The sequence below is a fragment of the Anas platyrhynchos genome, chromosome 1, assembly GCF_047663525.1.
Source record: "Anas platyrhynchos isolate ZD024472 breed Pekin duck chromosome 1, IASCAAS_PekinDuck_T2T, whole genome shotgun sequence".
Taxonomy (NCBI): Eukaryota; Metazoa; Chordata; class Aves; order Anseriformes; family Anatidae; genus Anas; species Anas platyrhynchos.
In genome coordinates this window covers 64,670,552-64,685,638 of record NC_092587.1, presented here as the reverse complement: position 1 = coordinate 64,685,638, position 15,087 = coordinate 64,670,552, and the positions used below count along the sequence as shown (strand labels likewise).

General features: G+C 37.4%; 1 protein-coding gene across 45 annotated transcripts in view; it reads right to left on the bottom strand.

Annotated features, from left to right (window-relative positions):
• The window catches only part of CACNA1C (calcium voltage-gated channel subunit alpha1 C), a 476,569-nt gene that overhangs the window by 396,397 nt on the left and 65,085 nt on the right, over positions 1-15,087 (bottom strand). For all 45 annotated transcript variants that reach the window (XM_072039979.1, XM_027463118.3, XM_027463184.3 and 42 more), the window contains exons 2-3: positions 9,439-9,760; positions 5,895-6,000 (exon numbers count right to left, since the gene is read on the bottom strand). In XM_072039979.1, the coding sequence (XP_071896080.1) occupies positions 5,895-6,000; positions 9,439-9,760 (428 nt within the window). The remainder of the gene's footprint in view (positions 1-5,894; positions 6,001-9,438; positions 9,761-15,087) is intronic.

Genomic DNA, 15,087 nt, shown 5'->3' with positions numbered 1-15,087 from the left:
GAGGTCTTCCCAGGGAATCCAACAATTTTAGCCCTGCTAATAACACATATAGGTGTTAATCTCTGCTTTACTAGATTCTTCCTCTCAAAGCCTAGGAAATTACACTACCATGTTAGGAATGATAAAAAGACTGTATATTTAAACATTCAGAAGAGGTCCCTTCAAATAATTCATCACACAAGATGAAATTGTGATGACGCAGTCCTACACACTTCATAGAAATTAAGATTTGCTGCACCCAGTGCAAAAGAAATGAGGGTTCTGTCCTACCTTTCACCCATCCTTTTTGATTAGAGGCCATGGGCTCAGAACAGATTGCTACAGATTTTATTCTTGTCTTGACAGTCTTTCTACAACATTCCTCATAACAGTCTGGATGATGTAAGGCACTGACTAATTACATTCACTGTGGAAGCCGTAACCGACTCACTTTACAGATGGGAAAGCTGAGACCACAATTTACCCAAGGCCATACAGTTTGCTAATACCAGAACCAGCAGATGGGCTTGAATGTCTTCCTCTCAACATTCAGTGCTTATTCTTCCACACCATGTTCATTGCTGCTAGGGATGCTGAGCTGAGATGACCTCCCCCTGCCAAAGGCAGGAATTCTGAGGACTCTTCGCAATGTTGAACCTAAATTCCTTTGTATTCAGCTTCCTTAGCATCATACACAACAGCAATTCTCAATCTTTTGAGAGCAAGTCCTCAATGATTTTTTTTTGAATCTCTTATCTTCTCCTCACTCCAGTCCCTTTCCACACTCCTCGAGTCCTCCCTTCCAGCTTCTGTTGCTTGCTTCTCACTTTTCAAATTACATAGCATCCTCCAGCTGTAGTAGCACTGGCATGGGGCCCAAGCTAATAAACCTATCAGAGCTTATTAACTTGGTAGCCAGTCTACCCCATCCTACACCTCACCTCTAATGTGAACGTATCTCATTACTGTACAGTACTATACTTTTTATTACTCTACAGTCCTATACTATTACTATACTATATATTACTATCACTCACTGGTTGGGAACTGTCACAGGGGAAGATTATAGCAATGACAGAAGAGAACCAAAAGCTTTTGAGTAGTATTCTTCCTTATCTTTATCCAGATAAAACATCCCTTCTTTTCTTGACCCCTCACCTCCATTTTGCTAACACTTTCTGATTTTGCACAAGAGAAATGGTTACAAGCAAACCGCTCCATATGCTGACTTCAGAACTCATCGATACAGAAAATGATGAAGTTTGTTATGCCATTATGTTTGTTATATTAACTACAAATACAAGAGCCACATGCCCATCTACCGTGCCAGCCTGTTTCAAATTCAAAAAGATTTGATTTTTTTTTTATTTTTGTACAGGAATCGCCCACTCAACTGGATGCTACCATAGTCACCAAAGCAGCCACAGCTCCCTGGAAGGCAAGTCCCTTTCCATAGGCAGGCATTCACTCAAACACCTGCTGGCACAAACACTGACAAACAAGCACAAATCCCATCTTCCCTTTCACAAGGTCCTATTTTGGGTTTAACAAATTAGTCTGAAGGTGACATCCTATTATAAGCTGACATAAAAATGCAGGAGATCTTTTTTTAAACTTAACTATTGTACAAAAGGGTTTCCTTCCTGTAATAAGGATAAGGGAAAGTAGAGCTATCAAAACCACACAAGGAATTTTCTCCTGTTATTTATCCAATGTATAAACAACTGACTGAATTGCCTTCCATGGAACGTGCTGTAAACCTTGGTTTTAACCTCATTATGTTATCGCCATGCTGTGACATTGACCAGGCTTGTGCCATTTGCGATTGCCAGTAAAGTGACAGAGGCATTTTCCTCTCAGCTTCCTATCTCAGGCAGTCTATAGTTTTATTCCTAAATGTACATTATCTCTGTTCTAATGCATAATTGCAGGGATAACAAGCAGAAAGCCTCCATATCTGTTACAGCCTCTCATGCAGGCTAGCTTCAATTCCCCTCCAACTAGCTCAAATTTTTCTGACTGCATCAAGAGAATACAAAATTGTTCTTTGCACAGGGTCATGCATGAGCTTTTGCTACTTGCAAATTTAAGCAAAACCTCAGCAGAGTTCAGTAATACCAAAACAACATTGCACCTAATATGACTCTCCTCCATTTCTGCAAGTTTAATAGTTTTCCAGACAACACATTGTAGAAGTAAAACCAAAAACTGCTGAAGCCAATTTCAAGCTTTTGTTATTACTACATGATATCATTCTAACATATTTCTTAAAGCAAGTGGCAGAAATAACTCCAGTAAGCACAAAAATGCAAAATCTGGGTTTTAGCATACGTATGCGCATCTTGAAAATGAGAGTCTAAACTACCAGCCCTAAACTTGATATAAGCAGCTTGAAAATTTATAGGAATTCTTATGGAAAGTCAGATTGCAAAAGAACAGTCAGTGTGTGTGTGGTTTTTTGGCCTAAACTTCTAATGCATTATAGTTAATCACAATTCCTCACTAACACAAAAGACAAGAGATTATTTATTGGAAACTTCTGTATTTAGTTCCAATGCTTATGTAAGTTACTATGGCACAGTAACAAATAGGTCTTGTATCTAAAGACAAGGCTTATGCAAATGGAGTTATGAACCTACATTATTGGTTTTTTTGTACACATGAATGAGGTATATGTCTCTTCAAGACTCCTATGGAAGACATACAGCAATAAGCACGCCCCATTGAACCAATGGCTGATAACATCCATGAAACTGACAAAGATTATAGTTATTCATCAAAACTTTACTTCGTTATAATTTTTCTCCTTTTACACAAAGAAAACAAACCATTCAGTTCAGAATCTCTGTTCTCTGACCACCCTTTACTCAATGAGCTTATTCAAAATGACTTTTTTTTTTTTTTTTTAAAACCTCAGACCTGAAAGAAAACATTGTTTGAAAAGTTATGATGAACCCTTAGAAGAGGAACTTTTGGGCTCAAAGGGAAAAGTGTCAGTTTACTGGAAAAGTGTTGTTCTGTCACATTCAGATCTTGTAAAACAGTTACTATCCAGCATATACTTCCTGTAGATGGTTCCTCTGTGTCTCAGAAAGTTAGGGATGGCTCAGGAAACCAGGGATGTGGGAATTTCTGTGGTGGCTTTATTGCTTAAGAATTAAATTGTAAAATGGAAGTGAAACAACTTCTTACACAAGTGCAAGTTTTTTCTGGGCCACTACATGTTCTGTCAAACTCATGTTTCTGCACAAGACACACATATGCACACACTATTAACTCAAATGCATGCATTGCAGACACACTCCATTTCTGTTTCAGATTAAAGCCTTTGGAGCTCTAGACTTCGTGGCTACAAAATACCAAAAAACATCTGATTGCAAAATACATGCTCACAGGTAGAAAAAAATAGTCATGCAACTTTTGTAAAAGCACCAACTTTTTAAAGAAATTATCACCAACCCCAGCTTCCTTCTAGGCTGTTCCATGTGTAGTTTGGCTACATCAGAGTAAGGCCTCTCTCTTCTGCAGTTCTTGCCATCTAAAATAGCTTTCCTTTCAGTCTGAGTTTCATATATTCTTTCATCTCATTGCAAGACTTTTTTTTAATAAAAAAAAAAAAGAAACAACAAAACAACACCTTTATCACATCCACTTGCCTCCACTTTCCCTCCCTATTGCTCAGTACTTTACTCACTGATCACTATGCAATCCTGTGAACAGTTTGGTAATGCAGTAAATGATATACTCAAAACCTTTACTTCCTGACAGCAGGATATACCTGCCAATACATATAACACCCTAAGGCAAAAATCAAATAAAATAAGGGCTGGGACTAACAGGAGATAATGCTGAATTAACTTCAGTGGAACATGAAGCATAATTCAATGTCCTGGACAAACCATGTTACATCTTGTTATCTGCACCTTTTTCAAATCACAGGACCAAAGGCTAGTGGGCAGTCAGATCTCTAGGGTTAGATCTATAATGTAGAACAGAGTCTTAATTCCACTAGTGCAAACCCCTCCTAGGCCAGTTGATATTAAGTACCCCATTTACCATTTTTAATCACTTTTTCATTGAGATCCAAAGAACAAAATGCAGCTGAAGAGAGCCCCCATTTCACTTTCTTATCCCCTTACTTCTATGAAACAGCTAGACAGATATCTAAGATAACCATGCCTCCTCATCCTCAAACCAATTACACTTCTAAAGTCTCCTGAGATTGTAAATTTGGCTGTTTTGGTTTTGTTTGTTTTTAAATCTAACTCACAACTAACATGAATGTTTTGATGGATTAACCAAATGACATAAAAGATGCAAAAGATGCCTTGGAAAACAGATTCAGAGTAGTAACTCAGCTCACAAATTGCATATATTTTCTAGTAATAGAAAAGTTTCAGTATAACTCATTCAATTATGAAGTTATTTGAACACACTTCCAACCTAGTATTAGTTAGCAGTCACTGAGATAAGGTAATACCCACACCCAATTAAACTCGAGACAAATTAGAGCTCCCCTAAACTTCAACTCTGTTTCATTTTTCTCTTTCAACCTTGTAAGACAGAATGTGCAACAATCAACATATTATCTTCATATAGCCAGAGGATCAAATGAAACTGTGTTTTTATTAAAATATACTAATTTCTGAGAGATGCCATGCTGAGGTGTTCTAAACTTACACACCATGGTTCATCATTGTTAAACACTGTGTCAAACTAGCAAAGAGATGGCAGCAAAAAAGAAACAACAAGCCACAAATTCTCTTTATAAAAATGATAGTATGGGTGTGAAATTAAATGTAAATATAGAGAATATTTAATAAGTTAACAATTCTTATCTCCTCCTGCTACTGTTTTTAAACACCTTTAAAAAGTTACAGTGGAAAAGCACTACACTAAGGTTAAAAAAAAAAAAAAAAAAAAAAAAAAAAAGATCCAAAGAAGTCCTGAAGTTTGCAATTTCCTTTATGCAAGTTCAAGAGATATATAATCAGATTACTTTCTTACAGAGAACAGCATAGATCATTTCAATTATAATGTCTGTCAGCCACCCCAACTATCCCTACATTGTAAGTATGGCTCTTACTCCCTTCTCTGTTGCTCTAAAAATTCTAATGCCTAGATACATTTTCAATCAGGAAATAGCATCCCAACTCTTAAACCCTGGGAATAAACTTTCATTATGATCCAACTGCGCAAGTAGGAGATTTGTCCACGTGTTTTGGGGGAAGAAAAATGTCTTCTGCTAATTCAGTGAATAGCATTCCAGAACTGTTTTGCATTGTGCCCTTACTGAACAGAATTATTTGCTATGACTTCACACTATGCCAAAAGCAAATGTTCTCTCCCCTTTATCTGTGGTAAATATACTATGCTCTGTCCTAAAGTACCAGTATTAGCATCCGTGGTGACACAGGAAAAACTGTATTATCCCAACAAGAGGAAAAAAAAACATTCAACAAGACGTGTATCAGTGTGAAATGCAAGCATTAACACACTTCCCAGAAATTAGTCATCAGGCTGTGCTCCCATGCATCACCTGACAGGAGAACCGTATCAATTTCACAACAGCACTTTGTAAAACAAAAACACAATATAATCCGTAATTAAAGGATTTCTTCCACAAACACCTGCAGTTTTAACTTACCAAGCACTTTTGCAACATGCAGGAATTCGCTAGCCAAAACATCACGCACAGCACCCGCGCGGTTTTTGGAACAATCTTTTCTAAATCCAGCTCAACTGAAACAGGTGCTCACATGAATAGAGGAGACTGAGCACTCAAAACCAAATTTTACTTCGTTATGTTATCATCTTTGGTGGATATATTTACATTCTGTAACTTCAACAGTCTCTCTGGTGACTTCTAAAAAGGACTTTCAAAGTAATGAGATTAGACACCATCAAGGACTTACCAGATTGGAATTGGTGGCATTGGAATCATCTTCTGGAAAGGGGATATAGATAGCTAAGGCCACACAATTGGCAAAAATAGTCAGTAAAATAATTATTTCAAATGGTCTGAGGAATGGAGTTAAGGAAATTATTCTGAAATGTGCACACAAATAAAAAAAAAAAAAAAAAGACTTATAAGAATTCTGTTTAAAGAAAACATTCCAAGCCCCTTATATTCTGAAAAGAAACATATGCCTTTTTAAGTGCTTTTAGTTGCTCCCAGCCAAGAATCTTCCTAATATGTCAAAAGCAGTGTAGGCCAGTCGCGTGCCAGAGTAAACACAGATTTCTTAAAAGTTTTTTCTTCTTTTATTTATTTAGATAGCATTTTCCTTATTTTCCTTCAAGTGTGGCTGTACTATTTTTAATAACAGAAGCCTGTTCTGGAAGGACCATCATCTGTCCTCTTACAATTAGTTTCTCCGTGTCTTTTCCATCAGCGTTTTCAAACCTTGAAGTAATTTTTAATAGAAGCTTACACTTTTGTCATACTCTCTCATATCTCAAAGTTAAATGCAAGGGCCCAAAAATACATGTACACATTCTGCTAGAAGACATTTAAATAATAAAACTTAAGGGGATAAAATGGGTTTTATCCAAAGTGTGCTTATATTGTTCATAGCCACATATTATTATTTTTTTTCTTAAATTATTTGAGGTAGTACTTCTTTTTCTTGTGTTTGTATCCTGTCATCAACCTCCTTCAGGAGAGGAAAAAAAAAAAACCACCCACCCCTGAAAATCAAAAACAATATTTGAGACGTGCAACAAACCAACCCTGTACAACCTCTGCTGTCCCTCTGTCTATGGAAAAATCAAAGGACATTTTTGTACTGACTTCAGTTTGCTGGCACTGTATTATTTTTATTTTTTTTTTTTGTGTGTGTGTGTGTGTGGACTTCTTAACCTTAGTAGCTGTGAAGTATCTCCAGTCAGACTAGAGACCAAATTTACAGTCTGTCTATATTTACTTGCCTGCAAGAATATCCTGTAGGCTAGCTCTGGGATAACTCACCAGTACTCTGGAGGGGAATGAAAAGCAGGAGAGGACAAGGAGAAAGCCAGGTAGTGCACTCCATGACACAGAGTGTGTTTGAGCATGAGTTTATCTACCACAGGACTGGTTTTGCAGTGTTGCCAAATGTCAACAGAGTATGCATGCTTCTGGTCAGCAGACTACCATTCTCAGCAGGTTTTAGCAAGAATGAACTGGAGATCAGGATGTCCAGCAGCCTGAACTGCAAGATACAGACAAACCCCAGGCACCTGACCTCTGCTCAGATACATTCTGTATTTCACAAGTGGAAGAGCCAAAGGCTTCCAAAACCTACTGAACTATCCTGCTTAAGCCTATGAATTCTATGAGATATACGATAACAAGGAGGAAGACAACAAGTAGGATCCTTTCTAGAAGGAGATTAATTCAATATGTCATTGTGGCAATTATGGCCTGTAGTCAAATAAGAAGCCAGAACAAATAAAAGGATAATGTGACAACTACACAGACAGTCTTGGGAAATTCCAGGCAACCTCAGAGATCTGCAGATCTGGGTAGATACATTAGAGGTGAAATCAATGGGATTTCTCATGTACCTCAGGTTCGATACATAGTACTTACTGCATAAAGACTTCAATGTCCATAGGCTTTCTTTCTCTTAATTGCCTTTTGCCTACATTTTTTTTTCTCCTTACAGGAATATTATCCATAAGCTTATTACTGTTTATGCATTTGTGTTTATTTTTCATTTCTAGTCTCTTTATACATTGTAAAAATACAGTGATATAAAAACTGTAAGTGCACTGCAAATCCAGCAGAATAAAAACATATTTTTCAAAGATTTACCTGTGTAATTATTTCATTTCACTTTTTCTTACATGCAATTGTGCTTTCAGGCTCTTAACACTATAATGTTTGGGTATGAAACACCATAGAAGTGCCATTTGATATTTAATATCTACTGTGCTTAGATTTCAGAGGTTCAGAAAATTAAGCTAAGTTTTTCTCAGTAATTTTCAGCAATTAGGAAAAGTCTGTGTACAGAATAAAATTAAATCTTATCACGGCCCTTTGATATTTTTATTTGTCATTGAAGTGCTTCATGTTTATAAATACTGTACATCCAATGAGAGGTTCTGATGAAAAAATATTTCCACCAACTCACCTAAGACCAAACAAACAAAAAAATGCAAGCGTCAGCATCTTTGGATTGCTTTAATCACATTGTTTGGCCCTCCTCTTGATCTCAGCAGTGCTGTATCCTGGTTTACAACACATCATTCCCATCGTTCATTGCTGATCTTATTCATTTATCAAATGTCACTCTGCTCTTTCTCTAAAGACATGGTTACTGGGGTGCTGGCAAGTAAACCAATATTCAGCTTCATCCTGTTAGTCATCATCCATCATCTTATGCTTAAAGTATGAGAGCTATGCCAAAAGGGATGAACGGTAGCAACCTTAATCAAGGGGATTAAAAATTAGCATCAGAAGAAAGGAATAGGCAGATGGGAACTTTAAGGATATCTAACAATTGACAAGAGTATTTTTAACAAGTTGTTCTTCTGAAAAAAGATATCCATGTCAGTGAGACCTAATATGATCATATTCTGCTTACATCTTTATAATGTCCCACCAGATCCCCAAAGGAACAATATTATCACATTGTCTTAAATGGCTTTTTAAATTAGTATTTATATATTTTTTTTAACATATTAACTACTGCTGAGTTCTGTACGGCCTTTCCCTGAAGTGCTTATCTACCCCTAACAATACTTTTCCATTTACTGAAGAACCCCATTAGCTTGTGATTTACTGATGATTACGGTTCAGGGTCAGTCTTGGTTTCTCTTTGGGGAGGCAGGGGAGGTATATTTTTATTTCAGTTTGTGAATTTTCTGTGAAATACAAATTCCAGCTTTTGTTGATCAGCCTTGGCTGACTAAAAAGACTTTGCTCCTTCCACACGATGAAGCCAACAGCCAAACTCTCATTGACTTTCCAGGAAAGCAGCACTGACCCTTGCCTTCTGCAGTTCTGTGTCAGTGGTTGTCATCCATCATCTGTGACAGTCTGTCTCTTGATCAGCCTACTAGATCTGGCCTCATACTGCATTTGAGCATGTGGCAGGATTACTTTAGCTATTTTTCTTTTTCACTACTTTCTACTTCCCTACTTCCTAGTTTAACTGGCTTCAGATACCTCACATATCTCCCACTGATTTAAGCTTCAGGTACATGTTTTTAGAAGAGTAGAATTCAGCCCCTAACCATTATCATTTAAGCTTCTGGCAGTTTCATACACATGGGTATGGTTACAGCTTCAGTCCGAAATGTTTTTTCCCCAGCATAAATAATCTCAGTTAAAATACCAGATACTACTCATACACCTTACATTCCCAGTGGTGCCTTTCCACTTAATGTATTGATTTCCTCATACTTATGAGTAGCACCTGACACACACTAACAAGTTGCTGTTTTTCCAAATAAGAACATCAAAAAGGATATTTCCATTCGACGATGCTGATGCATGCCCTCCGGATGGGATTTTTCAGTGTTAAACACAGCAGTGCCCGGGGAGGACGTGTAGCTGTGGTGGTACCCTGTTTTTTCTGTTTCCCGTACTGCTGCCGTTTTCTCTGCGTGGAGCTAGCTGTGGATATTGTTGCATTGCCAGCACTACCCATCAATTTGGCTTGCCTGGCAGCATCAATTGCAGCTTGCCAGGACAGAGCTGCCCCTGGAGTAGGGATATGCTCTGGGGCAAGCCCTGCAGCTGCATTGGCATTCATGTTGGCATGAGCTGGACGGGGACTCCCATAGTTGGAACCTGTGAAAGGAGAGGAGAAAAAAATTGTGATGATTTTTTTTTAAACTGCAGAAAAGATAAAGGTGCTTTTTTTGTTTGTTTTGTTTTTTAAATCATAAGTACCAGTAAAATCAAACTCTGAGGTTAAGGATAAGTGTGGGTTATCCGCTTACTAGGAGCTCGCTCCTCCAATTCAAGCTCCCCATTTTAAAGAGCTACTGCTGTGTAGTCATTCATCTCGCAAGTCTCCCAACAAGACCCAATGGGCACTGCTGTTCAAGTGCCTCCAATCAATACACCCTCCAGAGCTTCAACAGAAAAGAAATCGTCTCTCTTTTCATTTTTTAACCATACTTTCTGCAAGTTAGATTGTTTGAAAGCTCAAAAGGTGAGGCTAGTTCTCATCACTACCACGCAGGCATTGAGCACTCTGCTATTTGATACATGGCAAAGAAGCCAAATGATACTCTCAACTCTATCATGAAAAATGTTATGTTTTCAATATTACTTTAAGATAAAGTGAAATTTCAACAATGAAATTGTCTCTGCAAACAGTGCATATGTATAAGCCTGACTAGAAGGAACACTGAAGCAGTAACTGAAACATAAAGGCAGGGTTCACAGCTTCTATGTCCTAAAAGGATGCTGTACATATAGCTTAGACCAACCAACATACGTTTAAAGACTGGAACTAATTCCTTGTCCTGAAAACTGATTTTAAGATAGCTGGACTATTGAAAAATCAATAGAATAACACTCACTTCAAAAGCATGTATTGACTCTTGTTATTCTTACGCTGTGACCTGACAGCCCCATGTATTGCACCTCTTTTGGCTGAAACTGAAAAATCATATGCTTTCTCTCAATATTAATAACAGAATATATATGTCAGCTGATGTGTATGATACGTCGAAGGCCTTAACAGTACAATAAATTAAAAGCACCTTCTCAAGCTACAGCAATTATTCCATTATTTCAGTAAAGACAGTTATTAAGCCACCTGTGCCTCTTCAATGAGAATGTTTCCCTTGCCTATGATCAGAAGAGACTACACTTCAGAAAAGTGCACATGGACAGGATGAATAGTAGAAAGCCAGGGAAGGAGTTAGACACCTTTTCTTTCAAAGTAATTCAAAGTCTACTATTGACTGTGTTCGACTTTAGATTAACGTAGAAACATGGTGCCATCAGATAGATCAGATGGGCTCCTATAGACCACTGGACAAAGCAAACAGATGAATACATGACTATCTGCTTTCCTTAAACTCTTGGATGAAAGATGATCAAAACCAGGGGAACAAGCACAACGCTTCAAGGTCTTGAAATAAAATAATTACCCAAGAAGAATATTTTATAGCCAGATGTGCAATGCCAAGAAATCACAGCAATGACTGCATTAGAAATGAATTAAAGCAGGTAAGATAAATATAAATAGATTGACAACCACAGTGCTACAAGAGATTTCCCTACCCAGAAAGCATGCAAGATCTTGAAGTTCATCTCACTGAATTGCAAGGAAGGAAATGATAGAGTCAGATGTTATTTTATGTTAGGCACTGCCTTGAGATTTGCAGGCTGTCAAAGTTTCACTGCATAGCGGGAAAATCGAGAGCTTGTCTCTGTCACCGAAAAGCCTCCTAGCTGCAAACCAGCCAAAGGAAGCTGGTGAATAATATGACTGATATGTGAAAGAGAAAGCTGAAAGAAGCAAGAAATGGGAAATAGTTAATTCAAAATTTCTCAGATTTTGAAACTGAAGAAAAATAGCTTTAAGAATCACACGGACTAAGCAGATTTCTTAGATGAAGCAGGCAATCAACTGGCAGACAAACTTAGTTAGTTTTCTAAGACTAAGCAAATTGTACAGAGCACTGCTCCTAGGATACATATTTTTTTTCCAGACTAGTTCCAGATGCAGTTTTCCTCTTTAGCATCCATTTGACCTTCCTAGCCTGAGGCAGGCTGGGAAGAAATAAATGGAAAATTACTCTAATTATTCTCCTAACTCCGGCTCTTCTTTAATACTAACCCATTAGAGCAGATAAGAAAGATGCCTGTATTTTCCAGTAAAAGTAAGCTTGCTGATCCATAGTCACTGTGTTCTTATCATGCTGACTAGACCATGTGGTCCTGAAAATAAACAGCTGCTGTATCTTAATGAAGAGGTTTTTGCAAGTTGGGAACGTGTTAAGCTTCTCCATTACTATTGCTTATTAGTTAGGTTTCACATGAGGATACAGGTCTATGCATTTTGACTTTGATGTGCCAGCAAAGTTAAGGATACAGCTTCTGGTGGTTCCGTTACTTTTGCTTCTACCACAGTCACTAGTCCCATAATAAAGTGCTTTATCTCAAATTAACTTCAAAAGATGAGCCAGTAATGACAGATTTATATCAACAAATATTATAAATATTGATTACTGATAAAGATCTGTCTGTTTTATGAAGCTCAGAGGCTACAGACTATCTGTACTAAATAACTAACGGCAGTGACAAATGACTTGATCTACAGGCAGTTTAGAGAAATGGATTAAATTAAAAAGAGTGAAGCTCACACAGCTCCACAGAAAGTACATTGAAGAACTGAGCAAAATATTTTCAAGGACAGCATAGCCAAACTTGCAGGGAGAAAACACCACAAAACTGTAGTGCAGCTGTAACTTGAGAGCTGCACTTACTGGAACTGCTATTTTCATTTTGCAATGTAGCAGTTAAAATACTTCATTCTGTTTCTCCACAACAAATAAAGTTTCAGTATACCTAAATCACTTTAATCACATTTATTTATGCAGTTATGAAGCTGGAAGTTGACCAGAAATGGGAAGTGGAGATTCAGCCCCCACCCAAATGGAGTAACTCACTAAGCACTGGGATATGCAACATCACCACCCTGCTAATCCCTAGCACCCTTCAGCAAGGATTTGCGCTGTTGACTGTGTCCAGCTGGTGCACAAAACTCTTCCCTCTCATGTATTTCTGTTATGGATCATTAATTTAAATGTTTGAATATTAATTAAACAGAAAAGTCCACATAAATGAACAAATTAGATTCCAAGGTCTTTGGTATAGACTTGAATTTCTGCAAAGACTTAGAACCATTTCAAATATCAAAGTAACAGAAATACAGCATTCAAAATCAGAATTAAGTCAGAAAAACAACAGATAAGGTTGCCATACAACAAGAAATGAACCATGTTCCACAAAATGCCTGACACTGTAAGCCTACAACTAAATAATCAAAAGGGTGCATAGTGATGACCATTAAAGCCTTTAAGTGCCATTTGCATTCTAGTAATGTACATCTGTCATGCCACCTATTAATTAACAGCAGCATTTAAAGAAATAAAAAGTCTAAGCAGTGACCATTCTGAATGAGAAGTGGTAAAGTTAACGGCATGATGGAATTGCAACTTGTAAATTTGTTGAATTTATCTATTTAACCACACATTTATTATAGAGAAACTTGTGCTTAGATTAATTCTTCAAAAGAAAATACAGCAGTGCCAGTGTGGGGCTTCGCTGTTTTTCCCCTGTCCCTCCGTCGCTAGAAACAGCAGAATCCTAAAAATGCAAACCTCGAAACAATGATGTTGCACAATTGTGTTTTTCCACAAAGCAGAGGGAAAATGAGTACAGTAAAATAAAAAATTGGTTAAATCAATACCTTAGCTGAACACCAAGAACAATCATACGCAATGTAGGAAAATGGTAGCACTACAAAGATCATGTAAGGCAAACTCAAGCACACAGGGAAAATGTTTACGAGACTGAGGTAAGAGGTGCTGAACAAGGAACATGAAAAACAAAACTACCATATGTTATCATCTGTTAATAATTCAAAGAACATGGAAAACATTGATCCATTAACCAGTGGATACAGAGAGCATTCAAGAGATGATGTCAATAAGGCTTAAGTGTTATATGTCCTTTTTGCATCAATTTTCACTAAAGAAAAAGACTGCTCTAGTGCTGGTGACTAGCACAATAATTTTCAAAATGAAACAGGTATAATTTCCACCTGTAAAGGGAAAGAATAAGTTTAGAAAGTGCTTAGATAAGTAGGATGCTAGCTGAAAGCCTGTACATTAGGTACAGCATCCTAAAATATTTAAGAAGATTTCTGAAATAATCTCAAAGCTGTTATCTGCAGTTTTCATCTCAGAGTACAGGAGAGATCTGAGAAATGGTAAACGTCAACCCCATTTGAAAAAAAGTGGGGAAGGAGCAGAAATGTATATTCAGTTGAGCTTCGGTATCCAGAAGTAAATAATATAGAATAAGTAAAAAGTGTTAGCAAGTGCCTGGAGGACAAGGAAAAAAAAAAAGAAAGAAAAAAAAAACAGCAGCAGACATGCATCTGTCATGAATACACATTAATTTTCACATTGCGTAAAAGGAAACTAACTCCTTCCACAACAGTGCAACAGAATTCACAGGCATGACAGAAGCAGAAGTTGCCACATCTCATGACTTTATTAATACTTTCATAAGCTCTTGTATAACAATTTGACAAGGATGCTAGGAACATATGAATAAGAAGAAAAAAAAAAAGAAATGCTACAGTACAAGTACAATGACCATACAGTGGGTGCCTGAGAACAGTTACCAATGGTACATAGTCTAATTTGGAGGATGTCATATGGAGATACGCAAATGCCTGCCCTGGATCTAATCCTGTTCTATGTCTTCATTAATGATTTGGATGATGAAATAGTGAATAGTGTTATTAAATGTGTATGTAACTGTGAAGCTGGGAGGTACAGCAAATACACAGAAGGACAGAATTTGAATTCAAAATAAGCTTCATGAATTGGAGAGTCTTAAAAATAGCATAGAGTTCAGCAGGGAAAAACTTAGTGCATTTAAGCGAAATGAATCATCTACCCAAATTACTTTCAGAAGGGCCTTGGGGGTTATAGCGGTTGCCCAACAGAACAGGAGTTGATACTGTCATACTGCTTTCTCGCCACAAAATGCAAACATCTCAGCGTAGTACATATAAGCAGGTATACAATCTATGCAACACAAGTGATCCTTCTCTTCCTATGCTCAGCACTGGCAGGGCATCAGCTGAAATTTGGTGGGCAGCTTCAGGTTCTACACTTCAGGAAGGATGTGACTCAGTTCAGGCTGTCTAGAAGAGAGCAATGAGATCAACCAAAGATCAACCAAAATATGAACTCTAAGGCAAAGCAACGGAAATGAGAATGCCAGAACTTGGACTGATGGAGAAGAGGACCTGGTAAGTTAAATATTATATATAATACACATATGTATGAAAATACTTTTAAAAGCATACATATGTTGTTTCAAAAAACAGAAGGGGAATAATCTATCACTATACTCAC